At 42.3% G+C, this 27,912-nt stretch overlaps 4 protein-coding genes across 5 annotated transcripts; 2 read left to right on the top strand and 2 right to left on the bottom strand.

Annotated features, from left to right (window-relative positions):
• Positions 1–400: 400 nt before the first annotated feature.
• On the top strand, positions 401–5,920 carry rbm22 (RNA binding motif protein 22). Its single transcript, XM_070913325.1, has 11 exons — positions 401–454; positions 1,747–1,800; positions 1,907–1,936; positions 2,057–2,189; positions 2,309–2,409; positions 2,947–3,119; positions 3,357–3,557; positions 3,662–3,826; positions 4,659–4,747; positions 4,948–5,076; positions 5,248–5,920. The coding sequence occupies exons 1-11, from the start codon at positions 401–403 to the stop codon at positions 5,400–5,402; spliced, it is 1,284 nt and encodes a 427-aa protein (XP_070769426.1). The 3' UTR covers positions 5,403–5,920.
• LOC139291324 (myozenin-2-like) lies at positions 5,547–10,709 on the bottom strand. 2 transcript variants are annotated; one of them, XM_070913326.1, is made up of 6 exons: positions 10,612–10,709; positions 10,019–10,113; positions 8,773–8,936; positions 8,099–8,252; positions 7,301–7,484; positions 5,547–6,489 (listed from the first exon to the last, which is right to left on the bottom strand). In XM_070913326.1, the coding sequence occupies exons 2-6, from the start codon at positions 10,104–10,106 to the stop codon at positions 6,306–6,308; spliced, it is 774 nt and encodes a 257-aa protein (XP_070769427.1). In that variant the 5' UTR covers positions 10,107–10,113; positions 10,612–10,709; the 3' UTR covers positions 5,547–6,305. The 2 variants fall into 2 exon arrangements, with proteins under 2 accessions (XP_070769427.1, XP_070769428.1); XM_070913327.1 differs by having other exon boundaries at positions 8,171–8,252.
• Positions 10,710–12,498: 1,789 nt separating this feature from the next.
• Positions 12,499–20,287, top strand: LOC139291697 (soluble guanylate cyclase 88E-like). The gene is made up of 18 exons (XM_070913802.1): positions 12,499–12,618; positions 12,832–12,972; positions 13,798–13,937; positions 14,033–14,167; positions 14,471–14,594; positions 14,686–14,805; positions 14,988–15,072; positions 15,456–15,542; positions 16,170–16,287; positions 16,827–16,956; positions 17,153–17,299; positions 18,129–18,275; positions 18,373–18,529; positions 18,616–18,725; positions 18,815–18,904; positions 19,539–19,697; positions 19,808–19,945; positions 20,135–20,287. The coding sequence occupies exons 1-18, from the start codon at positions 12,499–12,501 to the stop codon at positions 20,285–20,287; spliced, it is 2,301 nt and encodes a 766-aa protein (XP_070769903.1).
• A 3,954-nt stretch (positions 20,288–24,241) lies between these two features.
• On the bottom strand, positions 24,242–27,724 carry arl3l1 (ADP ribosylation factor like GTPase 3, like 1). Its single transcript, XM_070913294.1, has 6 exons — positions 27,707–27,724; positions 26,620–26,763; positions 25,316–25,432; positions 24,913–24,963; positions 24,569–24,754; positions 24,242–24,349 (listed from the first exon to the last, which is right to left on the bottom strand). The coding sequence occupies exons 1-6, from the start codon at positions 27,722–27,724 to the stop codon at positions 24,302–24,304; spliced, it is 564 nt and encodes a 187-aa protein (XP_070769395.1). The 3' UTR covers positions 24,242–24,301.
• Positions 27,725–27,912: the final 188 nt, after the last annotated feature.

The raw sequence follows: 27,912 nt of genomic DNA, 5'->3' as shown, positions 1-27,912 counted from the left end.
ACTTCACAAATAGTGGAGTAGAAATATATTGTAGCATCAGATTCAAATGTTCAAACAAAGTACAAAAACAGTAATACTAGAATATATGTATTACATTCCTTACTTTCTGAAACACACACACACCTGTTCACCTAAACTGCAGATATTACAGTTACTTATGGTGCACAGCCAATATTGCTACTGTCCCTATATTTATAAATGACTCATATCCCTATATTTCGTATCCCTTGTTATATTTACTTCTTTTTCTTAACTATTATTATTATTATTATTATGTCTTAAAGTTTCTTGAAATAGGGCGACACCCTAAGGTGAAACGTGGCTCTCGGGCGCGGTGCATTGTGGTCTGACACCTCTTGTGTCGTTGGTTGTTTGGCCCGTTTGGCTCACACTCCGCAAAATGGCGACGTCCCTGGGATCCAACACCTATAATAGACAGAACTGGGAAGACGCGGTACGTTTTATAGGCATTGTAGTTTACAGGGCAGGGAGTATGACTAAAACACAATCATTTCCAGTTTAAATTCGAGGAATGAAATTGATCATAAAATCTGCCAGCTTGCTACTTGTTTGGCGGGTTTGCTTGATAGCTAGTTAGCCTAACGTTAGTAGTAGAAGCGTGGCTGCTACCTTCATAACACGCCATTGCATATCAAAGTCAGCTTCAATGTTAACGTTAATTCATAAAACATCAGTTTCATCTTGACCCAGCAATAGTGAGCTCCACGGGATGGACGATAATATCCGAGATTGGACTCAAAACTATCTCCGTTAGTTTAACCGTAACATGTTTTATGCTAAAGTTAGCTAACTAAGCTAACAATGCTAGCGCTAGCATGCTAACAACAATAAAATGAAGTTGCGTTTAGTAACGCTAACCAGCTCATAACTGGATTAGTTCCACTCATAACTGAGTTATACAGAACCGAGCCAGTCCGACACACCACGGTGCCTGTTGCTTTGGATTTGGTCCTCGGCAGTGTAAGGTCGAGTCATAAAGATGATCTGTAACGTTAGCTTAGCATGCGCTCATAGTAAAGGACCAAATCCGCTTGCCTGAGAGGCCAATCTTAACTTTATATTACGGCTCATGGAAATATCAGAAAAAACGGACTGTAACTGTGTTTTTAAACAGCTAGTATTCGAGCAATGCTTGTTTGTCCGTCATCATCTTACAGACAAGCCAGTCATTGTAGTGGAAAACTAACTGGTGTAACCTTGCATTTGAGGTAAATTGAACTTGTCATATGTCTACCAAATCTTAACTTTTCAATATAAGTTACTCTATTTGCGCGTTAAACAACTGTATTTTAATCCTACTATATACGGCAACAAATCAGTTTCCTCTCTTGAGCCATGACACAGCAGGGCCTTTGGCCAATGTTGGTTTTATCCAGACACCAGAATATAAACTTTGCAATCCTATACTATGTAGTTGATGTTTGAGCCACAAGAGCTGCTTATATTTAGGTGTTTGGCTGATGCTGTCAGTGGGATGGATTAAGGCGAGGTCATTTAAAGCAGCTTGCACTTGGATTGAAACAGCATCCTTCAACAGGTGGAAAAGTAGGAGTGAGCAAGTCCCATTGCACCTGCTGTATATTCCCATTTATAATCTTGTCATAGTGCCCACAGCAGAAAGTGAAACTGAGAATGTAGGGCAAGTTACTGCCTAAGATAACTGTTGGATGAATAACAGACAGGATGCCTGTTTTTTGCTAAATGAACATCTGTTTTGTCTTCTAGGATTTTCCAATTCTGTGTCAGACATGTTTAGGAGAAAACCCTTACATCCGTATGGTGAGTGAGCATTACTGTTTCATCGTAATGAATTGGAGGTTATTTTCTTGTAGTGTTGATACCAATAGGTCTGCGGATTCTAATTTGTTCATGCTTACTGTTACAGACCAAGGAGAAGTATGGGAAAGAATGCAAGGTATGATTTGCATGTTTTAAGGCTTGGTTATGCAGCACACAACACAGTTCAGCTTAAACTTGTAACACTATGGTCCATGTAAGAATACTTATTTATTATTTTTCATTCTTTGCCCATCAGATCTGTGCTCGACCATTTACCGTGTTCCGATGGTGTCCAGGGACACGGATGCGTTTCAAGAAGACGGAGGTCTGTCAGACCTGCAGTAAAATGAAGAATGTTTGTCAGACATGTCTGCTGGACTTGGAGTATGGTGAGTCTCTGTGGCTGACTACTTTTGTAATTTTAATTTGGCCTGTGTACAATGTCATGGCTCGATGAAGCGTACGGCTATGCAAGTTTAACCCTCTTATCGCACATTGTGTTTTACAGGTTTGCCTATTCAGGTCAGAGACACTGGGCTGTCAGTTAAAGATGAGGTTCCTAAGTCAGATGTGAACAAGGAATACTATACACAGAACATGGAGAGAGAGGTATAATTGCTTTCTGATGCAGACACAAAATGTTTGTTGTTTGTTTATTGTGATTCTCATACAGCTACAATAGGTGAAACTAGCTTGTAGGGATGTCCTAGGTACTTTTCTTTTTCCCCAATTTCAAGTCCTTGAATAATGAGTATCTGCTGAAACAGAGCCTGGTCCAAATTTTATTCAAAGTATTTATTTTTCCTACACAGTGTACTTGCATTAAAACTAGTAAAGGAATTTAGATATGTTTGATACCTGGATGTTTTTGCATTAAGTAAACATTACTTGCAATACAGCATTCCTTTACAAGTTTCCTACAATATTTTGTCCATGGAGAGTCATTGTGAAGTTGTTGTGGCAGCAAGGTTTGGACAGGCTTGTCTTTATTTACACAATGAATAAAATACTGAGAGTGAATTTAAGTGATATAGTTTTACAAAAATGGACACAAATGGGACATTCAAAGTAGTGCATGTTTCTTTCTAAGGTTGGGATTTTTCTGTCATTGATTGCTTGTGTCTGTTTGGACCTCTGTGTTCTTAGATAGCCAATTCTGATGGCACGCGGCCCGTGGGCCAGCTAGGTAAAGCGCCCAGCTCTAGTGATATGTTGCTGAAACTGGCCCGGACCACACCATATTACAAGAGGAACCGGCCGCACATCTGCTCCTTCTGGGTGAAGGGAGAGTGTAAGAGAGGGGAGGAGTGTCCCTACAGGTGAGTGACACTTCATAAAATAGGCTACAGTTGCAGTTCCTAAGGGGTCAAACTTGGTAGTGTGTGGTGGAGCTGATAGTGTCTTATCTTTATTTTTTTATGTATGCACTTTAATAATTGAGTGTTTATTACCAAAGGCAACATAGAAAATGTTTTTATGGTTCTTGACTGTAATTTCCTTATTTGTTACAGTTGTTGTGCTGTCAGCATTTTCTCATTTTGGTTCTTTTCACGCAGGCACGAGAAGCCCACAGATCCTGATGACCCTCTAGCCGACCAGAACATAAAGGACCGTTACTACGGCATCAATGACCCAGTTGCTGACAAGCTGCTGAAACGGGCCTCAACGATGCCCCGACTGGACCCACCAGAGGACAAGTCTATCAGCACCCTCTACATAGGGGGTTTGGGAGATACTGTCACTGATGGAGATCTCAAGTAAGGGTTTCCATTTCACAACAAGCTCTTGTACAACTACCTGTGGCCACTGAGAGCAGGTTTCACGTTTTAACGTTTTGGAAATCTCATCTGTTTTATTGCAGGAGTCACTTTTACCAGTTTGGCGAGATTCGCACCATTACCATAGTCCAGAGGCAGCAGTGTGCCTTCATCCAGTTTGCCACGCGGCAGGCAGCTGAAATGGCTGCTGAGAAGTCCTTCAACAAACTCATCATTAATGGACGGAGACTCACCGTCAAGTGGGGAAGGTAAGAAGCTAAGTTAAGCATTAGAGTGTGTAGGGTTTTCTTATATTGTGATTATAAAGAACACTGAACCCACTAGAGTCCAACCCATGATTTTATTGTCACGGCGGGAAGCAGATCAGTATGTAAAATATAGTCTCTTATAATATTCTGAAGCACACAATACACGTTTACACATTTATACTGCTACCCAAGTCTTATTATAGTCCTGTTCAGGCATACTCTGTAGGTTTTAATATACCCTCTTTCTTGTAGCCTTTTAGGTCATTCCAAGGGGCTTCTCAAGTAACATAAACCAAGAGGGGCCTCCTTTGTATGTGAGGGATTGCAAAGAGTCTGCTATAAGAACCACAAAGATACAGGACACTAATAAAAGTTTACATTTATCATATACAGTGTATCCATCAGGTGTCCATCACCAACCTGACCCCTGGACACTGAATCTATGCTCATGCAGTTGTGCATTGTGTGGATGCAACCCAAAAAACCTCTACCTGCCATCTGATAAAAATTCAGCCGCATTAAGCGGAGTCACTTGGGAGGAGATGTGAAGTTTTATAGTGATAATTTGCTCATTAAACGCTGTGTTCAAAGATTATGTGTGTTTGAAAGTAACAGCCTAGAGTGATGCTGCCATCACAGTCACAATTGAAAGTCAACTACTGCCTGCCATTCTTTTAAAATATTACTACAGACACAGTAAGAATTTACCACTGCAAAGAATCTGTGCAGGGCAGGACACTTGAAATGTTCCACCGCTGCACACAATTCAGTGGTGTTTAACAAAGTAAGTGATGTGATTTATATTCATAACTTATATGGTTTGTCTTTTTAGATCTCAGGCAGCTAGAGGGAAGGAGGGCATCAAAGATGGCGTCAATGAGATGGGTATCAGACTTGATCCTGTACCTGGACTGCCTGGAGGTGAGTCTGCAAACACAGGGAGAGTTGGGGGGGGGGGGGGGTGTGTTTGCATAGTGACATAGTCATGTGTAATTTTAAAGTTGTATTTTATGTCTACATTGTGTCATTGGATGTTGATTCCTTCTCTAGTTCGGAATTAGTGCTGAAATGAAATTGCTTGTCATGTTCTTTCTTTAATTCTGTTTCTCTTTGTGCTGTAGCTCTTCCTCCTCCACCAGCTTTAGACGAAGAGGCTCCTGCAAACTACTTCAACCTGGACCCTGGCACCTCTCCTGCTGTCATGAACATTGCTCTGCCTCCACCTCCGGGCATCAACCCACCTCCTCCAGGTAAAATCAAAACCTTAATCTCAAAAACAACATAAATTAAGAACAATCCTTTTAACTTTATACTACTTTTAACTTTGGTAACCAATTAATAAGCAATTGACTATTTAATAAACACAGAGAAAAGGCAGATGCTTAATGCTGCATTCTCTTTCTTTTCATCTGTCCAATCAGGTTTTGGCCCTCCAATGTTTCACCACATGGGTCCCATGGCTCCACCTATGCCCCCTCCAATGAGCATGAGACCTCCTGGTCAAATCCACTACCCCTCCCAGGATCCTCAGCGCATGGGTGCCCATGCTGCACATGGCTCACGTCATGGTGATTAGGTGCGAGAGTGAAATCATACTGCAATTGGGTGTCATTCTTTTCCTCACGTCAAACCTGCTCAGGTGCTTTTTTACTTCAGATGCTGTCAGTGGGCCTGAAACCAGCACGCTACTTCTGGGAGAAATACACTGCATAGAAAACAGTTGTTTCTTGCATCATAACATCTGATTTATTATGCCACCTGCAGTGCAGAGAATGAACTGAACGAAGCACCATCTGTGTCTGGAGAGACGACCACCAATGTGATCAGGACCATATGGTTTTTACTGGCTCCTGTGGTTGGAGCCACTGTACATATAAAAATGTATACAGTAGGTTAAACTTGTATTTGTAACATCGTGCTATGTATCACATGGTGGAGAAGCGTTTTTAAACCTTTTCATTTACATTGACTTTTCTTTTTTTATTTGACACAATCTTAATATTCCACAGCATAATGACTTAGTTTATTGTATGGCTTTCTTTGAATGTTGTTTTCACTTGTCATTAAAATGACGCAATTTTGTCATCGATCATCTCAGAGTGCGTATTATTTGTTAATACTCACGCTTTTCTAACTGAGTTATCTTCTACTCCTGTTCTTACACAATAGTAGGGGACAAAGATGTAAAGCCACAGTGTGAAGGTTAACAGATGGATCAGATACTGCTGAAGGTGCTAAAGGGAAGGGTGGGTAGAGTCGTTCAGCCTGTGGCGGTATTGTCCTAGTCTCTACTGTGGTAATGAACTGACTCCAGCATTCTGACTTTGCCTCAGCTGGTCAAACCACTCTGCAGTAGCAAACAAGGTTGTATGTCTCTCCCCTGCAGTGTTCACTGATTAGCGGGGGGGGGGGGGGTCAATGTAGGAGGAGAGGAGCAAGCGTAGGTCAGTGCGTCAGTCATGAGCTGATAAGCCCTTTTTCATAGTTCATTAGATTCAGGGGTGTTATCAATTCCCCATCCCCTGGGTGCTCTGTTGAAGTTGGGCCGTCGACACATGCGTTCCAGAGCGACGCTGGCCAGTTTCTGGGATTCCACTGCTTCGAAGCCAATCACTGGGATCACCCTCTTGCTGGCCATGGCTCCCCCGAATGGCATGGCAGATCTGAGAGAGAAGAGAGGCCTTACTAAGCAGGCTGAATGCATTGTGTTTCATGTTCCTGGCAGAACATGAGCCTATGTATCATATGGCTCAGACTCCTTCCCAGAAAGGGTAAACTTTTAGATGAGACATGGTACCCAGTCTGGTCATCTCTGATTTTAACTGGCTGTGTGAACAGAAGAAAACCTTCGGGATTCAGGATCACTCAAACTGTGTGTGTGGTGGACTCAACCTTTTCTACTTGTGTAGCTGTTGACTTCAGTTTTAATTAAGAATTAAGGCGTCACAATTTTATAGTAATCTTCAGGGTATAAACAGATCCGTCCACAGGGGGTACAGTTTCAGACTGGCTGGCAGAAACAGAGTGATTGACGGCCTTAATTGAGCAAAGTCTGAGTTTGTCTTTCATTTACGCTCAAATTCTCCATCTGCCCAAGCTTAACCTTTGTGCTGCCTCGCTGCTGTGATGCAATTCCTTGTGTGCCACAAGAAAGGTGATTCCTGCTCGTGCGTAATCTGTCTTGTGGGGGCATTAAAAGCTTGCGGCCCCAGTGGATCGTCTGTCAAGAGACAGGGTTCAAAATAACCATCACGTAGCCACACTCCAAGGAGGTGAAAGCCAGAGAGTGGATTCATTTTCAAACTGGAAACATGGAGTGGAGCCGAGGGAAGAGATGATTGTGATGGATAACGTGGTGAGGTCATCTGTGGGTCTATTTGAAGACGGGTGTGTCAACGCCTGTTCTTCCAACAGAACGGGATTTAACAGTTCATGATTTATTTGGGTGAGCAGTGACTGGAAAGGCAGACTTACCTGTTGAAGCACCTGTAGTTGGCAGGCTGTAGTCTCTGTGGGAGCTGGGGCAGCTGGGTATTGAGGGCGTTCAGGAGCTCTTCGTTGCCTCCCAAAGCTTCCCTCCATGGGGACCAGTAGGATTTGGGGATTACTGTTTTGTTGAACTTCTCATGAGGAACTTCCTTCAGAGGGCCAGAATATCCTGACAGAAACAAAAGTCTAATGTCAGTGGGTAAAAATCAATACCACTACGAGTAAAGTGAAAGCTGTGTTACTTTAATGATTTTGAGTAATTTCATCTTTTAAATTCAAAATAAGCTAAATAAGGTCCCCTGTGTTGAGAAAAATGAATTCATTGAGTTTAGAAACCAATTATAAAACCCATTAGATAACCTCCAAAAAGCAAGCCCCAACAAAGAACAAACACATCTAATATACGTATAAATCTCTTTGATGTCACTCCTGTCAACAATGGGAAGTACAGTAATTAGATCTCAGTGTGAATCCTCGATAATAAAACCGAGCTGAGCTCACTGTTAGTCAGACTGGAAGTAGAGCCTTCTGTCAGCCAAACACACAACAGCAGAGATGGTTACAGATAATTGCTTTCTGCAAACTGCTAACTCTCCTGGCACTGATAATAATAAAAGCCTATTTATTTGCTCGATATATTTCCACATGAAAAGTGAACACTCGCAGATCAGAGTGAGATTACAGTGTCCATATATTGCCCAAACTTTTAGCACTGCGGTGAGCTAGTCCTATGGTTTGTGACAGTCTGTAGCAATCCTTTCTTCACCATGCGTTACTATTCACCTGGAGCGAGGACGTCGGGACTGCCCTTCTTTGCTACAGTCTTCTGAAGGTTCATGACCAGGCTATGCTTACCAGGGATGGAGAAAGCCTGGTTCTCTTTTCCCCCCAGTGGCTCTGGGATGATCTGCTGGGGAGGAACGGCTTCTGGGTGGACCTGGATGATGATGTCACCAGGGTTATCTCAGCTTGGGTGTGAGACTTTTTTTTTCAACAGAAAGCCTGCATTACAAACTTGAATTACATTATAGGAAGGGTTGAACAAAAAGTTAGGATGTCTCAGCCTCTGCTGCTTCGACATCGTCCATTCTTTTACAAATGTGTCTCTCAAGTTTATGAAATTGTTACATCTTGTAACATTGTAACATCTCATCTTACAGGGGTTATTGTTCTTTAAGGATATTTTATTAAGATTAAGATTAAAATTAGTTTCACTCATTCATAAAGATGGAAACACCCCATTTTGCACATGCAGATATTGTGGTAAGATGTTAACTGCCTGTTGCTGTACTCAGTGAGACAGCAGATACAGAGAAAGGTCGTTAATTATAGCCATTTGATTAACTTGGCACACTAACAAGCTGTCATTAAGCATGAACTAATGTCAGAAACGTAGGTACATCATTTTTGAGTGTGTAGGTTGCGGTAAGTTCAGCGGATAGGGGTCAGTTCCTTACATTGTTGGCGTTGTAAGCACCATTGGCAGCATTCTCCAGCGTGAACATCTCGACCCTCCTCTGTCTCTCCTGAAACATGCGGGAGCCTCGATTAGAAGGGAGGTTGAGCTCCTCCATCATCACGTCCTTTGGGACGCTGATCTTCTTCCCCAGGTTCAGACCTTCTGGCAAAACATGACAGAGAAATGGAAGTTCTGTGCATTTTCAAAATGGCAGTATCAGAGTAGAGAAATCTATTTGTCGCAGGCTTTTATGCTGTGTGGCGGGGCATCAGGTGACTAGGTGACTCTAACCCTGCATAAATACAGTGTGACATTTAGTTGTGAGTGCAAAGGCAATGATGACAGCAACTTTTGGAGAGAGAAGGAAAGTAACACACTCATAAGGACCTTTGGGAAATTGTAACGTCTCCTCTGATCTTGTTGTTTCTGGGGACTGAGAGGCACTGATACAAAAAAGCCAAACCATATGCAGCATCACTAAGTTGGTATCTTCTAAGTTGGAGCTTTTGCTCAGGGTCTCTTCTCGTGTTATATCATGGCACAGTGGAGGGTCTGAAATAGCCTCGAGATGATGTCAAGGGGGTGTGTAATGTTTGTTGTGGTCCAGGGTTGCATGGGTAACCGGGCATATAAATAGGATCTTTGGATGAAAGACTCATGTAAGAGTGGATGGCCTTGTTTCTCACATATGAAAAGTGTTAGGAGAAGTCCGGGCATGTGCCACCCTTGAGGAGCTGCCTTTGAAAATTCAGTGGTGGGAGTCACATTTTGCTGAGTTTAGGGGACTTGGTTTCAAAGCCTAGCTGGCGGACAGTGCTGGAAAACAAACAGTGCATCTGGGATGGTCCCTGCTGGAATGTTTGGAGAATTTCAACAACACACTGGCACTCCTGGGATTTGGGTGTACCACACAGCATGTGTCCCCAGGCTGTGGGCTTACACACTTTGATGTTTGGCTCAATTACATCTGACAGCCCCGACTGTGATCACACACTATGACATTTTGAATATGGGCGCAAATACACACCAGAGCATACCAAGCTGTGGACGCAATATGTAAACTACTGTATGTAAAACTATATTAATTTACATACACATACTAATGTACGTGTATTAGTTTACATTAATATGTGTACTAGTTTACTTCCAAATATCATGTCTGTGTATGTCAGTTCTGTCTCAATATGTACCGACATAAACTGAAGCAAAATCAAATCAATGCATCTCCCCCCATCCAAACTCACCTCCCCTGGCCTCCTTAGACAGAGCCTTAGCCTGCAACATCCTCTGCTTCGTCATGCCATCCAGGCCTGACTGCATCATCATCATCATCGTCTTCCTTTGATGGACACACATTTGAATTAGGATGACAGATTTTTCTAAAGTTTAGTTTGTTTTATGATCTTTCTACTACTTGAGTATATCATTTACCACTGCAAACATGTTTTAGTAAGAAAAACACACTTCTATAGATTTCCTCTGTAAACTTAGATATATCACAAGTCCTGAATCATGTTATATAAAGGGCACCTCCATTTTGTTAGAAAATTTTTGTTGGCTAAATTACTCACAGTCATGTGTTTCTGCTTCGTGAGTCCAGGTTAAAATACTTATTTATTTACTTATGTGAACTGGTTTTTTTGCATTCATTTCATGTATAACTACAAAAATCTCAAGTGACCCATTTTAAAGCTGTCTCTCCAGCGTCATAGAAATGTAGTTCCATGTTAAAAGTTCATTAAAGGACCTGAGGCTTCAACAGTGAGACTGTAAGCAGTGCCTTCTGTCTTATTTTGACCATAATAAATGCCTACACTCCCCTCACCTCAGTCCTTACCTGTGTCGCTGGCCTGTCTGTGTGTCGGGTGCTGGAGCTGGTCTGGATTGTCGTGTGGTTTTTATCCTGTACTGGAGCTGAGATGCTTCCACTCTCCGCTCTCACACTCCTCAGCCGAGAAGGAACAGTCTGTATAAAACTCATCCCAGGATGCCTTGGGTGATTACCTCACCGGGTTATTTTAGCAGAGGGTTAAGAGAGTGAGGATGGATGGGGGGAGACGGGGGGGGGTATAAAAGGTAATTCAGGGGAAGGGGCAAGTATAAAGATTTACATCCCGACCTCGAGCCTCTTTGATAATGAAAATCTGATCCCCTCCGTGTATGTGTGTGTGTGTGTGTGTGCATGATAACAGCTGCTATCCAGGCAGTGAGGCCAAGCATCCAACCTCTCCACAGCTAACATAGACACACACAAACACAGTTTCTATTTTCTCTCTTTCTTCTCTTTCTGCGAAGTACTGTGAAGTAACTCTGCCATATATACTTAGTTGCTTACAAACACACCCACAATGAGTTTCCTATATACAGACAGTGTTACAGGAGCAGCTGTAAAACTGATGAGGTCGCTGCGATCAGAGGTTGTGATGCAGTTTTACAGTTTGGGGTCGAAGGTTAAACTCTGTGGCAGCTTGCTCTTCCATTTCTGATGGTGTGAAACATTTAACGTCCTTTTCTTCCACGCAGCTGTGAGTTGTGGGCATTCTACATAGCTCTCCGTTATTCAGTAGTGTAAAAGATTGTTTTCGCTGCTGTGTTCTCATTTATTCGCTGGCTTACCAACTGCTGAGAAACTCCAGTTGTGAATTCTGCAAAAACTCGCATTTTGTGTTACGCTAGAAGTGATGCCCTTTAACTTCATATTTGGTTGCCCTTTTTGAACTCAAGTTAGTCTTTATTGAGCAGATTTTTTCCCCACAAATTGATTCATTGAGCTCAGCAGGAGCCTGCAGGGAAAAAACATTTTCCTTATCCCTGTTGAGATTGGATATCGATTTTGCACCTGCCCTGTTCTACAATGCCACTATCCCCCAGTGGGGAGCCTCCCGGCCTCTGAAAGAAAATGTGAAGTCATCCTGAGTCACAGAAAATCATCTGCAGACACACAATTGAAGTGCATTAAAGAGTGTTTGTTTAGTAGAAGAAGCTATTTTGCTAAATAAAAAGCAACCAGAGTAGGTTATCAGCCTCCTTTTAACAAATACATTTCCAGCTTTTGTGTGACGCTGTATCACACTGAGCCTGTGATTACAATCAATCTGTCACCTGCAGTTTATTCAAACCTGCTGCTTATTATAATTCATTGTTCATTCATTCATCACACTACAATTGGAGTTATTATGACACATGCCTATTGATAATTCAGTGATTTAAAAAGTCATTTTCATGAAAACGACAATAACAAGATAATGAACGCAGGACAAATTCTCGTGACCGGTGACATCTGTGTTTGAGAGGTGGCTCCCGCAGTGTGTTCATGTCACATAGAGAGAGGTGCACAGCCACCCGGCGCTGACAGCTGACACAAGAACAATAGAGGCCCATTCAGACTCAAGGGCTTGTGCGATTAGGGTGCCTTTAAAACCATTAGCACTGTTGGCTTTCAGATGAAACCTTATTTGGCTGGCTAGTCTGAGGAAGTTCAAAACTCCACAGGTAGTGTTGAGAGCAAGATAAAACACAAGCAGCAACATTCAGTTTATGGCTTTTTTATAGCTTCACGCTGAAAGCTAAATGCATTAAAATTCAGCTTGCAGCCACTGAAAAAGTCATCATTCTGAACTTTTCTTATTCGCTTGCAGGTGCCTTTGGGAGGACTGTTGGAAGTCAATCAGTCGGGGAGCTGTCTTGACAGTGCTCAGTTTGAGCTTCGATACAGAGAGACATAATGTACGGGCTGCTGTGTGAGAGTCTTCACGACTTCATCAAGGAGTCGTACGGGGATGATGTGTGGAAGCTGGTCAGAGAAAGAGCAGACGTCAGGTTGCACTCCTTTGTCACCCACCAGGTACAGTGTCTGTTTTTCTGAAAGGAGTAATATGATTCTGAATGCACTGAATAGTAACATATTAGTGAGGCCTGTGTTGTCTGTGTGCATCTAACACAGTCAACCTGTCTGCTTTTGTCTGAAGCTTCATGGTCCTGATGTCAAAATACATATTTTTTCTCACTGATGATGAGGTCTATATATATATATATGTGTGTGTGTGTGTGTCTGCAGGTGTATAGCGAGAGTGTGATTCCCCGCATTGCAAAGGCAGCCAGTGGAGTGACAGGCACGCCCTACAATGAGCTGATGAACTCCTGGGGTGTCTACTTCCTTGGCTTTGTTGGGAAGTACGGCTATGACAGGATCCTCAAGGTGAAAAAAATATCTCAGACTCAAAACTGTCAGAACAGAACTGTTGTCTTTTGGTAGATGTGTGAGAAAATTATTAAATATTGTGTATCCTTAAAACTACTGTTGTTCAAGTGAAAAGTTAGGGTTTTCAAATTGTTGCTTTTCTTCCTGTCTCATATGTCTTATTGTGTCTTATTTGTTTAACAAAATCTGTCAATCCAGTCTAAAGAGATTATTGTGAGTGTTGCTGTGTTTTTAAACAGTGGGTTTTCCTCTTTATGTAGTCCTTAGACAGTTGAAGAATGTGTACAAATCAGTCAGTAGAAAAATAAGGGCATGTCACGTAAATGTACAACCTTTAGGATTTTGCACATCTGGAAAAATAAAGGGAAGATTACATGCACTCATACAAGCACTGCAGTTTGGTTGTGAAACAGAATTTACCATAATATAGTCATAGTCATTGCTGTAATATCATAAAATAATTTTCAGGCAAAGTAGGAGCAAAATATGAAACATTTTAAAGGGGTACCTCAGTGATTTAGTATTGCAATTTCATGAATGTGCGGGACTCACAAAAGACGGATTATAAAAAGAATCACAAGCAGCAAAGAGCAAGATATGCTGATTTGTAGTCACTTGTATGAGTCAAGCGCAATAACTCTGATGACATCATCAGGGAGTTATTTTCTCAGATTTAACTGGTTTTCCTCCAGAGCCACAGAGGACATTACAACTGCTTTTACAGGCTTTTTGTCTAAATCAGTGGAGTGTCACTTTAAAAGTACTACAATAAAAATGTAGAGCAATTATCTCAGACATGTCACCCTCTATCTCTGCCCTCAGGTGCTGGGCCGTCATGTACGTGACTTTGTCAATGGCCTCGATAATCTCCACGAGTACCTGCGCTTCAGCTACCCCAAAGTGCAGCCTCCAACCTTCTTCTGCCAGGAGGAGTCTGCCACTGGAGTCACACTCCACTACAGGTCTGAGGCGAGGAGGAGGGCAGAGGATCGGGTCAGAGGAGGGAGATTGATAGAAATTCTTTTGACTGATATTTTCTTTCTGCTGTGATCTGCAGGAGTAAGCGCAAAGGATACCTGCACTATGCCATGGGTCAGCTGAGGCAGATGGGGAAGCAGTTCTACGACACAGACATCCATGTGGAGGTGCTGTCTGAGCAGATGGTCGGAGACTACTCCCACGTCACCATGAGGTACACACACACACACACACACACACACATACGAAAAGCTTTTTTATACTGACTTAGAAGTAGCTGTACCTCGGCTAACCACAATAGTAAAATGCTACTGTTTTAATTTAAGTTCAATTTCCTGATAATACTTCTGTACTTTTACTTAAGTAAAATTTTGAATGCAGCAACTTTATTTGTAACAGTAAGAGTATTTTCATGGTGTTGTATTGGTACTTTTGATAGTATCTAAATACTTCTTCCACCAAAGTTTACACTTAACTTTAAACTGTAGAAAACATATTGATCTGTATGTCTTTGAAGGCTGAACTTTGACAACTCAGCCTACCGCTACATCATGAAGGAAGATGAGGAAGAACAGGAAATTTTGCCCATTACCTCAGACTTCTTCTTTGAGGTCTTCCCTTTTAACATCGTCTTCAGACAGGTACCCCTTTTGAGCTGCATTCCTAAATTCACCTTTAATGAAATAAGGTGTTAAATGAATGAACAGTCACTGCAGTTCTTTGACTCTTTAGGACATGGTGGTGCATAACGTTGGCTCAGGCCTGGCCACAGTCTTCCCTGATCTGGATGGGAAGAAGATCAATGATGCCTTCTTGCTGGCTCGCCCCCTGGTGGAGTTCACCTGGAACATGGTAAGGCATTATCATTTACATGTCCCTATTTCAGACAGGGACAAAATTTTAATGTTTCCAGCCAATTCAGGTCAAACTTTAGCTCCAGCATTTTGCAATGAACAGCAATGCATTTTAAAATATCAGCTTTAAACAGGGTGCTGATGAGTGCTGAGAATACTGATTTAGTAATCTGTACACAGATCATCTCCCATCCCAACAACCTGTTTGAGATCATGTCCAAGGAGCCCGTGAAGAGAGAGAGGAACCTTCACAACCGAGTCCAGAGTAAGAGTGGGAGCCATGCAAACACTCACAGGGGTGTGTGTCTGGTGGGCGAGGACTCGCTGGCTTGTGGACAGATCAATTTCACTGCAGTCAGTTGCAAAAGACACGCTCCATTTCAGTTTCATTAAATAAAAAAAAGAGCAGGTGTGCAGTAAAATGGATGTCTGTTCTTGTACGAGAGCTCGAACATAACATTTAACCATGAAACCCAGATGAATGAAAGTTTAAGAGGTCTTGCAGTTGCAGAAAGGGGATTGTTTGATGTCTTGATTCGACTAAAATTGATTGAATTTAGTGGAACTGATCCCAGCCCTGGTTGTCATGGGTGGAGGGTGTGAATATGAATGTTTATGGCTCTGATAGTTTACCCTGTTTTTCCACAGATTCAGACTATGAAAATGCCAATCGCTCTGCTGATGTGGATGTGGAGCTCATGGCTTTCCAGTCCATCATTGGAGATGATTACAAAGGTCATGATCTTTCTGTTATCTAAAACTACACATAGCAAAACCTGAGCATACAGAAACTGAAGTAGGCTGACTGACAATGACAAAATAAAGCCTGTTACAGACATAGACACATTAAAATACAAAAGAATCTCACTTTAAAGGAATAGTTTGATATTTTGGGAAATTTCGAGTTTGAGTCGACTCTCATTTTTGTATGTTTAACATGAAGCTGGAGCCAGCAGTGGGTTAGCTTAGCTTATCATTAAGATGGGAAAGAAGGGAAAACAGCTACCATAGCTCAGGCCAAAGGTAATAAAAACAGTGTGGCAGCCAGACAAACAGCGACACTCCTGTTTCCCCGTTTCCAGTCTTAATGCTAAGCTATGCTAATCGGCTGCTATCTCTAGCTTCATATTGAACATACAAATATGAGAGTGATATTGATCTTCTCATCTGTCAGCAAGAAAGGCAAATGAGCGTGTTTCCCAAAATTCCCAAAAAACTATTCATTCAAAATTTGCTAAAACTGCTAAATCCATTAGGATGACATTGTTAACACAGTGCAGTTATTATCTACTGCTGAAATTTAACCTTAAACACCTCTCTAAATGCTGCTCTTGTTGCCATTTCATCGTGCTGCTCTTTCAGATGGTAACAGCGCTAATGCGATGGAGAGCTGGGGTGATGGGAGTCGCTGCCTAAAACTAAAAGGACAAATGAGATACATGCCAGAGTGGGAGTCCATCATCTTCCTGGGAACCCCTGTGTAAGGCCACACACACACACAGATCTTTATTAAAACGCTGCAGCTGAAAAGTAAAACATTCTAAAAAGCAGCAAGAGCTAAACTGAATTACGAAGCGGAAATAAAAGCCTGGGCAGTGAATCAAATCAGGGGCCCATTCTAACAGCACTTACCATGCATGAAATGAGCTGCTAATTAGCTTGTAATCAGACAGTGCAGCTCTTGTGAGCCTAATGGGAACCCATTTGCAACTGAGAGTGTTTTTCCATTAACAAAACATCTCCCTCCTCTTCTAAAACATTTTGTTTGCAAGTAAATGCTCTTATGCCTGTATTGACAAAACTACTGAAATGTTAAATGCCATATCAAACTGCTTACATTATTTATTCGGTATGAAACTAAAAATAACATCTCTCCGAATTACTGTCTTTTAATTCCCCGATTTTTATAGATACTGATATTAGTGTTTCTAAATATATTTTGTAATTGTTTTAGTACATCATTGTTAATAATTTGTCTTTTATGTTTGTCTTTAACTGTCTGTGTGTGTGTGTGTCCAGGATGGAGAGTCTGAGTGCTATGTTTAAGACTGGCCTGTACATCAATGACCTGAGCATGCACGACTCCAGCAGAGACCTGGTGCTGGCGGGCACGCAGCAGTCAGAGGAGCTGAAGAGAGCTCTCATACAGGTTCCCCTCTGCCAAACTGCAGCTGCATTTTATATGTGTGATCAGCTCTCGTGTCACTCTGCATTATGCAAAGATGCTCTGAGGCCCTTCTTTCAGTCTAGCAGCCCCAGATCACTTACCACCCACAGACCTGAGATGAAAGAAATAGATACAAACTCACAGTATTATTCTGTCCTATTCCCCGTTGTGAGTGCAGGAGCAAAAGAAGTCCAGTAAGCTGGAGGAGAGCATGAAGATGTTGGACTACGAGATGAAGAAGACCGATGACCTTCTGTACAGGATGATTCCCAAGCCAGTGGCTAAAAGGCTGCGCAAAGGAGAGCCGGCTGTAAACACTTGTGAGGTCAGGATTGTATTGTTCTATCTATTTGCCACTGTTTGTCTATGATTTAACACCTCAAGCACCAAAAACAGTTTCAGTCTTTTAACATTTCCTGCTCTTTAAAACAATAGTTTAACATTGTGGGAAATGCACTCACTTCCTTGCAGAGAGTTAGATGAGAAGATTGATACCAGACTCGTGGTTTTACGGTAAATATGAAGCTACAGCAGTTAGCTTAGCTTGGCACAAAGAATGGAAATAGGGGGAAGCAGCTAGCCTCGCTCTGTCCAAAGGTAACACAATTCACCTACCAGCACCACTCAAGGCTACTAATTACAAACAAGACATAACATGTGTCAAGCAGATTTTGTTATCTTCAGACAGAGCCAGGCTAGTTGTTTAGAGGGGCTAGCTGTTTCCCCCAGTTTCCAGTCTTTATGCTAAGCTAAGCTGACCGGCTGCTGGCTATGGTTTTATATTTATCGTACAGACATGAGCGACACACAGACTTATCAGTGTTCTCATCTAACTCCCTTTAACTCACCAAAGAACTTTTGCACAGATAAACATCAAATTCACATAAACTTTTTTTCCTGCCCAATGTAGATAGTGACTGGGTACCTAAACACACACACACACACACACACACACACTCCTCTGAATTCTAGTGGAGACTTTTTGCTATATAAAATTCAGGTTGAGTGGCTTCCTGATGGTGCATAACAACACAGGCACAAAAATGGCCCATGAATGCCTCCCTCACCTGTGTGTGTGTGCGTGTGTGTGTGTGTGTGTGCGTGCACTATATCAACCTGCCTGCTCATCAACTCCCTTATCTCTCTTCTGCCAGGTGTTCCCAGATGTGACCATTCTTTTCAGTGACGTAGTGGGATTTACTCGCATTTGCAGCCACATTACTCCCATGCAGGTGGTCTCCATGCTCAACACCATGTACACACTGTTTGACACGCTCAGCGAGAAGCACCGCGTCTTCAAGGTTTGCGTGTTTGTTTTTCCCTCTGTTTAATACACTTCATCCATAAGTGCTGCGTGAGAGCTGCTGCGTGAGAGCTGCTTCTCCTGACTTTTTCCAGGTTGAGACTATTGGCGATGCCTACATGGTTGTAGCTGGGGCTCCAGAGAAGACAAAGTATCACGCTCATAACATCTGTGACATGGCCCTGGACATGGTGCGTTCCATAGATCACCTGAAAGACCCCTCTAATGGCAACAACATACAGATTCGTGTGGGTGGGTAGAGTGTGCATGGACCGATTTGTGTGATTTTATAACGTTAATGTTTGGCTGAGTGGACTAACCTGTTGTTCTGGTCGCAGGGATCCACTCTGGGATGGTTGTGGCAGGTGTGGTGGGACATAAAATGCCACGTTACGGTCTGCACGGCGACACAGTCCACACTGCATCTGCCATGGAGAGCAATGGAAAGGTAGGGAAAGAATAAGAAGTGAATATATATATATAAGTGACAGTTTTCTGATTTTGTATTAACTGCCTGTTTTTTCTTATCTCACTCAGGAGATGCACATTCAGCTCAGCAGCGCCACCTACGAGCACCTGAAAGGAAGTCACTTTATTTTTGAAAGAAGGGGTATCATTACCATCAAGGTTAGGGGTCAACCCGTGTAACCACAGCAACGACACTCACCACATTAATTTGCATTCACTCAGCCACTATAACAACATGTAATTAATATGGTAGAACATATGAGCAGCACACAGTGATGATGTGTGTGTGAGGGTACACCACCCTCCTGAAACTAAACATTGAGGCTGTAATCTATGTTCATGGAAGATTTTTGTAGCAGCAATCAGACATAGTAAACATCTCTGAATTTAAAAAATATATAAAATAATAATAACCCACAATGTTTTGGCTCTGAGGAGTCAACACACTTAGTATTCAGAGCTGGTTATTGCAGCTTGCTTGTTGATTTGCCAGTCTATTTTATCACCGGGTCTGACTGTCGGGCGGTACATCCAGTGATAATGGGAGCAAAGTGACTCCCAAAGGTTTCTGAGGCAGCTGATTACAGGTGCCAATCTCAAGAAAGCACCAGTGACTAATTTTTCATCAGGGGAATCTTAACTATTGAAAATCTGCCGCCTGCCATTTTACTACCCTCCACAGTAGAAATTATTCCTATGAGCGTATGTCTCTGAATATTTGTGCACATCAGGCACCTTTATGCCCAAACCTAATTCTCTGTTTTTCCTTTTTCTTCTCCGCATCCATTTTTAGGGGAATGTTGAAATTGAGACCTACTGGCTGAAAGGAAAGAGGGACAAAGATGGGAATGCTCAGGCAGCGTGTCCTCAGTTTGAGACCCAGACCATCAGTAAGGCCATCAGCAAGGCCACCATCTCAGGCCCTGAGGCCACAGGGGATGAGCAGGGACTGGTAAAAAAAATGAAACTAAGACATGCTTGAAGGGTATATACTCTTTTTTGCTTCATTGCCACCATCAGCATCTCTGATTCCTTGAGTCTCCTCCCGACTTTGCCCTGCAGGTTTTCCCACTGGTGGCAGGGGAGGACGAGGATGATGTCAAGTCTGTTCGCTCTCATCATATCAAGATGGAGATTTCAGGCCATTCTCTGGAGGAGTCGATGGATGAGTGCCGGGTGGAGGAGATGTCGGTTCATAAGGTGAGAGGGAAGATCTGGTGCCAGGATTTTTAGGCTGATGACTTGGATTTAACTATAACTTTTAATGATTTTTCTTTTCATCCATACCAGTCACCATGATTCCCTTTCTGGGTTATTATTGGCTGTTAATGCTGCTTTACACTTGCTGTTTCTTTATTGTTGTGGTAACATGTGCTGTTCGTTCCCCAGTCCCACTATAAGGACGCTTTGCAGGACGTCCTCCAGGACACTCACCTGGAACTGGACTCACCTGAGTCTGACGGTAGAGACTCCATCATGGAGTCCCGTAACAGCTCTTGTGACTCCCGCTGCTCCAAGAGCGCCATGTGCTCTGTGTCATGATAATTCATCTGTATCACTATTCTTCTAAAGTTTGTACAACTCACTCGAAGCACTGAATGTTAGGACATATACCAGATAGGAATGCAGTTTTTTCTGTTATTTTGCCTTTTTGGAAGAGTTCTTGTGGTGATGCCAAGTCAATCTCTAAGGACGTGTTGTTTGTACATGGACTAGTCTGTAATGCTTGAAATTTCTAGTGGCCTTGCGTAGTATTGCACAGCAGAAATCATCAGTGCTTATTTAGCTCTGACATACAGAAATCAGTCGCAGCTAGAACTTCACCAGCCCTACAAGTGAGCAGGCACTTCTCCAGTTAATACCTCAAAGCAGTTGCCACTAAAACATTGCTTTGTATCTGTGGTGTAACATGTTTTAGTACCAGAAAGTGTTCACTGCCACAGACACAAGCTCTGCAATTTCCTGCACTGTTTGTTCTGCAGCACCTTGTAGATTTGACATCTTCTTTCATCCCTCCGTCCCTCTCCCTCCTCTCTCCTTCATCTTGCATGTCTGACTTCATTGTTCTATATCAATCTCGTCAAAAACACACGGTCACGGCGTGATGTAAACGCCTGTCAGCTGAGTGAAAATAAAGCGAGATGACTGCTGAGCCGCGTGCATATCCGTTTGTTAATGTTTGTCTTGTCACTCAAAGGCATTGGCAGTCAGACTCACATTTACATTTACATATATTTTACACTTTTTCATTTAACACTATTCTCCATGGACATGGAAATATGGATATGTTTTTATTGTGTCTATGTGTGCTCACGTGGCTTGCATGCATCCTTAACTCCAGTGAACTCCAGGAAACCTACTACACAATCCTTTTAGCTTCAAAATGCATCATAACTGTATGTTTTGTGATTGACTGGTGTTCAGAATTCAAAAGCAAGACCACATCAATATCAAATCAAGATGGGAGTTAAACCAACATCTCAAATTCCATACTTTGGTTTAATGCTGTGACCCATCCATACATGCCACTAAAACAACAACAGTGTAATACTGACACAAATACATTGATAGACAGTCAAATATCAGTCGTCCTGGTCCAGTGTCCCAGTCAGACAACGTTCCCCACTGACTGGGTATCAGAGGAACTGCACTTATAGGTGGTGTCCTCGCGGTCTAAGTTGCACCTGTTGGCTGTGCGCGAGTCTTTAGGCGACGGGCCGATGGAGCAATGGAAGCAGAAGGCGTAGAAGAGGGCAAGCAGGAGCAGGAAGCAGACGACACAAAAGATGACGACAATCAGGATGGTGTGCACTTGCATGTGCACCTCCTCCCATGGGAGCAGGGTGGTGGTCAGGGTGCTGAAGGTCTTCGGTGTAGCATTGAAACTGGGTGGAGGAGTCGCTGTGGGTAAATGTGGCTTCACGGAGGCCAGGTGGGCGACTTCCGGCATGATGGCAGGATGTGTGCCCTCAGTGGTTTAGGGATACTTTGTTGCAGCTTTGAGGAGAAAGACTATATTTAGTTTGGTTTACCACATGCACAGATGAACACTTACACTACTAAAATGCAGAAGTAATTTTAATTCAAGTGGAGTTAAAGGTAATTATATCTCCCGATAAATCAACCTGCCAGAAAAAAAACAAATAAGAACAACAACATAAAACCTTTGTATGAGCTTAACACACTGTATTTCAATGTAATGATTAACCATGTTACAACATTCATTTTAACAACATCACTTCCACAGAACTAAAATCAGCAGGTTAATTATCTTCCTCACATGCAGCCAAACACAGACGAGACTTTTGTTCTTACCTGTGTTGTTGTCTCTCTGAGCAGGCTTTCTTTTGGTGAGCAGACCTTGGGAAAATGATAGAAATGGAGAACAAGAGAGGGAGGGCTGGACTGAAGAGGAGAGGTGGCTGATGGACCACGAATAACAGGGAGGGTTGCCGTGGCAACACTTGCTGATGGGCCACTCGCATGGAGGTGACATCATATCACCTTAAGATTATGACTGTTTTTTAAAGTACACCAATGGGGACACCAGATGACAGTGGAATTAGATAGAAATATGTATAAAACTAAAGCTACGATATGTTCACCCAGATCACCTGTAGCTTAATATTTACATCTATAATTTACTGGTTTCTTCTGAGGCTGTGCAGGAATAAAAGCCTTATCAAACCTGAGCTTTGGTACAGCAAACAAAATTAGTGAAATTAGAGTGTGTCAAATCACTTATTTGTGAAGAGCAAATCCTCCTCATCAGGCCTGAGATTGATCAGGCTCTCTAATACTGCCACCTGTTGGTAGGAGAAGCAGCACTGAACAACACACTGCAAACAGCGAGCTCATCTTGCCACCAGCCCAGCTCCAGTGCTGTCTTGTCTCCTTCAAACAGCCACAACGATCCTTTAGTACAAGTTGTAATTGGTCCCACCCCCTGTTGTGCTCCCTCAACAGGAGTTGATGCCTGAAAAATGTTTTAGGGCCTGCACCAAATTTTAGTTGCCATGGAGATGATTCGATATTCATTCATTTTGCAAGTAAATCAGAGAGATGTTTTTTTTTTTTCAGAACCACTCATAAATACCAGACAAAAGAAAAGAAAAGATATTCATTAGCATAATTTCATGTGGAAGAGGACGCAGAACAAAACTTGCAAGCTGATGTGATTTTAGAGTGCTTTCAGATGGTTAATTACAGCTCCAGACAATAGACACAAAAGATCCATTAAATCCAACTGCAGCTGAGTAGAGCCAAAATGGCTGAATGGAGGACTTAGCCTACACCAAGGTCAGACTAAAGGACAAATATGTGAAGAAAGACCACAGGGCTGTGCATGCCTGGGGCGGGTTTCTGACTGCTGTGCTGTCGTCCCAGTAGAGATGAACCATACGTGGGCAAAGACTGAGAAAGTCTTTTGAAATCAATGATCTGAACAGTGTTTTTTTGTGGGTCTCAGAACAGAAGGTGAAGAGGGATTTTACCTCAGAGTTGCTCACACAAAGCAGACTATTTGTATTTCTGCTGGGAGAGTACACAGTGTTCACAGCTGGACATTAGACGTGTCATATGGCCAACTACCTCTGTGAAAAGGGATCCAGACGAGCTCTAACAGACATGCTCATAGCTGCAAGAGAGACTGCACGCTACGTAATAGTTCCCGAATTAACATATAAAACAAACATTCTGAGAAAAAAGTCTCCCCGCTGCAAATTAGTCAGCCTCTCTGCGTGTAATTTCCTGCACTGTTGTTTGTGCTGTGCCTTGAAGATTTGATATCTTGTTCTGCCATGCGAGTGTATAATTGTGAACTCTCTTCTCTCTCACTCCTGCTTTTCAAATAGTCTCTCTCTCACTGTACAGTGTAAGTACTTGTCATCATGGTATGGAAATAAAGCAAGCTGACAGCTGAGCAGGAGTGGATCGGCTTGTTGTTGTTCCTCTTGTCACTCATGAAGCGTTGGCATTTACAGTCACACTCAAGTGTTTTCTGTCTTTCATTGGTTGGTTTTTAAATGATTTGACCATTAATGTGTTATTGTTTGTGCATGTATGTTTGCATTTTTTTTAGAATTCCATTACTACATAAGACCTGAAAACAAAAAAGCATAATAACAGAAATGACTAATTGTTTTATTGTCAAAAATCTCAAAACACACACATTACACTCACACTGAACTGAAGTCTGACTGACAAACCCCAACAGCTCTACATGGCTACACACTCAGCTTGGTTTTCTCGGTGTTGAAGAAAGCACACAGATTCACCAGACAAAGATCCTTGGGATAATGGGAACAAAAACATAATTTTTTTAGGACAATGATTAATAAGTGCCTAATGCACTTCTTGTAGCTTTCTTTAAATTACAACATATTCATGAAAATGACACAAAGTGTAAAAACAGAATTATTCAAATCTGTGAGGGGAGCAGGATCTCAGGTCATAGGTGAGGTGTGTTAATATTAAATGAAGTGACATGTGTTTTTAATCCCTCATGTGATGCTGGTTCTCTGTTTGATCCTGGTCAGTGTAGCTTGGGGCGCTGGTTCACTTCTTCTTATTCACAATGTTGTTGCAAATCCAGTTCATGCCATCCTGTCGGTGGAAATGCAAGTAAAATGGTCTAAATCAGTTTCATAGATGAAGATGGAAAACAGTCAAAAACAGTCAATGGAATTGTTGATGGAAATTAAGTCTCCATTAAAACACTGACAGACAATATTGTACAGCAGGAAAGTAGGGAGCACTTTTATATGTTTGATTAGGTTCCATCTTAGGGGAAATCAATAAATCAAAGTTGGGACTAGGACTGACCTGAACTCCCTCCCCAGACACAGCTGAGCAGGCCTGAATCTGCCACTCACGGTCCCGGTACGTATGCAGGTTGAGTCCCTCAGCGATCTCACTGGCCGGTGACGCTGTGGCCAGATCCTGCTTATTGGCAAAGATGAGCACCGGAACGCCCTTTAGGTTCTCCTCATCAATCAGCTCTGACAGCTCCTGCACATACACATACATACAGCTTTTTTAAGTTTATTAACTTAAGTAAGTAACATTACTTCCATATAGGTTGATTTAATTAACTTTAGGTAGTTTGGCTATGGTTCTGGTCAGAGTGTATTTGCATGCAAAAATGACACACTGTGCATCAAGCTCACCAGTCCCGTCTCCTCAAACCGCTTCTTGTCTGCACTGTCAATGACATAAATCTAAAAGAACAAATATGTAACGATAAAATTAAAAGTAAACACAGAAAATTCATCAACATTTTGCTGTCTGCATGTAAACTCCTCAAGGTGTCAGCTGCTCCTGTACAGCAGCCAAAAAGTCAGTGCTAATTGAGAATAGAAGATACAGCTGCCAACCTTACAAAAATGGTGCTCAATGAGTTTTACTAACATGTTCCCTCATCAAGATACAATTATGCTGCTTAATTTGTGCATATATGTGTTGTCTTATGTGTCACCTCTTTGTGCTGTGAGTGTTTATTATATTTAAATGTCATGGATTTATATTGCAGGGGAAAATGTAATTTGATTTGAATTAAATTAAGTCACTCACCAACAGGTCTGTGTTCTCCAGGTACTTTTTCCAGAACGGCCTGATCTTCCTCTGTCCTCCAATGTCCCAAACATTGAGCTTCATGCCGTGAGAGGCCACACTCTTTATGTTGAAGCCCTGAAGTGAAACACAAAGCTGGAGTCACTGTACTGCACATCACTGCCTTCAATTTAGCACAGTTCCAGTACGTGGCACCTGGAAAGCCTTGCAAATGGTTATGAAGCAATTCATTAAGCGGCAATGTACTAGAGCACAGGTGTGTGTATTAAATTAATCACTGTTTGGTTACTCTGCATTGTAACCTCGTTACGTATCAGCAGGAGTGCAACATGTGCTGTAAGTGTTTATGAGGAAATGGTCACGGTGTTAATCTGCAGCCGTTTTTCATAACGCAGCTCCTTTCTGTTTCAGTCGGCCAGGTTGTATAACATCTTTATCCTGAGGGCCAGCGGAGGAGCAAATCTGAGGATAAGACTGGAAGGATCAAGTGCAGTGTATGTCTTCATGTGTCAGGTCTGATTTAGCTTTGCGGTGACCATTGCCGTACTGGACTGCATCGCCTCTGCCTGGTGTCTGATGAGCCGTCACACTCGACCAGGATCCGGAAGTGCATCTGCTCTATGTCTTGTCTTGTGAGAGTAATGCAAGGGTGTTAGATAATCATATAAGAGGTTGGATAATCATGTTGCATGAGCATGCAAATCAGGAAGGTCTTGTGATGATGATGATCTGACATCCTGAAATCATTATATAACTGATTGGTAATTAAAGCATCTGCACTGTAAGACCAATCATTTCATAGTGTGTCAGAAAAAGCAAAGGTCATCTGAATCCCATTACTCTGAGCGAGAGCGTGCAGTGGTCCAGCTGGTCTCACAAGATTAGATACAATCCCCCTGCCTGTTACAATGCTGGGTTACTGTACCATGAAAATGTTAAATATCTTTTGAAAAGCCTCAACAAGGGAAATCCATCATCATAAAAAAGAAAAAATGGCACCTGTTTTTGCAAAAGGATACAGCGACAGCTGAGTCTTTAAAGAGTGGGAACTTGTTGGTTAACAAAATATTGACGGAATATTTCTGGCAGATGCACCCTGTTTGTCTGAAATATTCTTAATGACGAACATCAGGTAATGATGTTATGAAGTGGCTCAGCTGTTCATGGTAAGATGAATGAATTAAAATGAAGGACAAGAAAACATCATCTGCATGTGTGTCAGAGTCGTTCCTTGCCATATGCAGTAAGTGACTTTCCTTAAGGTCACGATGGATGCGTGTGTGTTATAACATATGACGCCTTACCTGTGTTGGTGTGATGGTGTTCACATCCTCAGAAGCGAGGCTCTTCAGTAGGGTGGTCTTGCCGGCGTTGTCCAACCCGAGAAGCACTATCCTGACCTCCTGCTCTGTGGATCCCTTCAGTTTCTCAATGACAGAGAGTAAGCCCTGCGTGTAGGGCGGAGGTGTGGAAGGAAAGAGCAGACCATAAACTTATTCCAGCATTCACAGCATCCTTTAGTATTTGTAGAATATGATTCTCTTCTTGACAGGGTATTTGTCATTGGACATTACAAATTGTATAATGTTTCTGTTTAGAATACAAAAGCATGTGAGGGGCTCAGCTATTTTTGACGTTACGTTCTTGGAAAACCAGAATATTACTATGAAAAAATATCTTCTTTCCTTTCCTTTCATCAGGTGTGCCATGTTTGATGTTCTCTGGAACATCCAAGATAATACAAAATAATAGTAAATACAAACATAGTTCTTAGACATACTTTACCCACTGACCTCTTTCTGATTTGAGGTCAAAGCTCCTCTTACATACAGCACCACTGAGCACACATGCGTGCCCATCTTGCTCCACCCACCCACCGATCTGCAACCCTCCTTCTCTGGAGCTACTCCACAGCTCCCACCCCCATTCTGTGAGAATTAATCTGTTGCTTCATTTAGAAAAAGCACTGGTGTTGATTAGAGCTCCATTCATATAATGGTGCTCTGTTTAATGTGATTAGTCTGAAGCAAGGTTGCACAACCACAGACTGCCACACTGCTGACAAAAGAGGCACTGTAGCTTTAAATATTTGATTCAAGGTGATAGATACTACAGTGTATGTGTGATTAACTGTACATCAAAGGGCATTACAGGCTCCATTTAGATGTATAATCATCATATCAGCACTATTTGACAAGCTGAGCAATTTAGGTAATCCACCCATCACACCAGAGAGCTGCTTCTAAACAGGAATACAGTAAAATGCTTATAAGGACACACTTGTGGAGTCATAACCACCTGTAAATAGTTCTTTGTGTCAAACAACACAACAAATACCGAAGGTTCACATTTGGCTTTATAAGTCCTGTTCCTCCAGATCAGGTCACTTACCTTTTGAGCTTCTCCCATGGTGGCGTGTTTCCTGTGGCTTGGCTGGAGGGCTGCAGCTACATTCTCCAGTGAAGCTCACACAGGTGTGTTAGCTATCCAGGTCACCCAGGTTAGCTGTCCAGAAAAAGGTACCAGCAGCCTCTCTCTTTTCCCTCTTCCTCCTCAGTAAACTCGGGTGGGTTAAGTGTTATGTGTGTATGTGATAG

This window comes from Enoplosus armatus, chromosome 10 (assembly GCF_043641665.1).
Source record: "Enoplosus armatus isolate fEnoArm2 chromosome 10, fEnoArm2.hap1, whole genome shotgun sequence".
Taxonomy (NCBI): Eukaryota; Metazoa; Chordata; class Actinopteri; order Centrarchiformes; family Enoplosidae; genus Enoplosus; species Enoplosus armatus.
The sequence above is the reverse complement of the archived record's forward strand: the minus strand, read 5'-3'. Positions and strand labels throughout refer to the sequence as shown.

What these genes read in the sequence shown, in the direction of transcription:
- LOC139291697 (XM_070913802.1), top strand. Translation starts at nt 12,499, where the DNA reads ATGTACGGGCTGCTGTGTGAGAGTCTTCACGACTTCATCAAGGAGTCG. An exon ending in ATCTTCCTGGGAACCCCTGT is followed by an intron (nt 16,288 to 16,826) that starts GTAAGGCCACAC and finishes GTGTGTGTCCAG; the next exon opens with GATGGAGAGTCTGAGTGCTA. An exon ending in AGAAGCACCGCGTCTTCAAG is followed by an intron (nt 18,276 to 18,372) that starts GTTTGCGTGTTT and finishes GACTTTTTCCAG; the next exon opens with GTTGAGACTATTGGCGATGC.
- rbm22 (XM_070913325.1), top strand. Translation starts at nt 401, where the DNA reads ATGGCGACGTCCCTGGGATCCAACACCTATAATAGACAGAACTGGGAA. An exon ending in AGTATGGGAAAGAATGCAAG is followed by an intron (nt 1,937 to 2,056) that starts GTATGATTTGCA and finishes TTTGCCCATCAG; the next exon opens with ATCTGTGCTCGACCATTTAC. An exon ending in GGGGAGGAGTGTCCCTACAG is followed by an intron (nt 3,120 to 3,356) that starts GTGAGTGACACT and finishes CTTTTCACGCAG; the next exon opens with GCACGAGAAGCCCACAGATC.
- arl3l1 (XM_070913294.1), bottom strand. An exon ending in TGGAGAACACAGACCTGTTG is followed by an intron (nt 24,964 to 25,315) that starts GTGAGTGACTTA and finishes TTGTTCTTTTAG; the next exon opens with ATTTATGTCATTGACAGTGC. An exon ending in GGTTTGAGGAGACGGGACTG is followed by an intron (nt 24,755 to 24,912) that starts GTGAGCTTGATG and finishes GTGTATGTGCAG; the next exon opens with GAGCTGTCAGAGCTGATTGA.
- LOC139291324 (XM_070913326.1), bottom strand. Translation starts at nt 10,106, where the DNA reads ATGATGATGATGATGCAGTCAGGCCTGGATGGCATGACGAAGCAGAGG. An exon ending in GTGCTTACAACGCCAACAAT is followed by an intron (nt 8,253 to 8,772) that starts GTAAGGAACTGA and finishes ATCATCATCCAG; the next exon opens with GTCCACCCAGAAGCCGTTCC. An exon ending in AACTACAGGTGCTTCAACAG is followed by an intron (nt 6,490 to 7,300) that starts GTAAGTCTGCCT and finishes CTTCTCTCTCAG; the next exon opens with ATCTGCCATGCCATTCGGGG.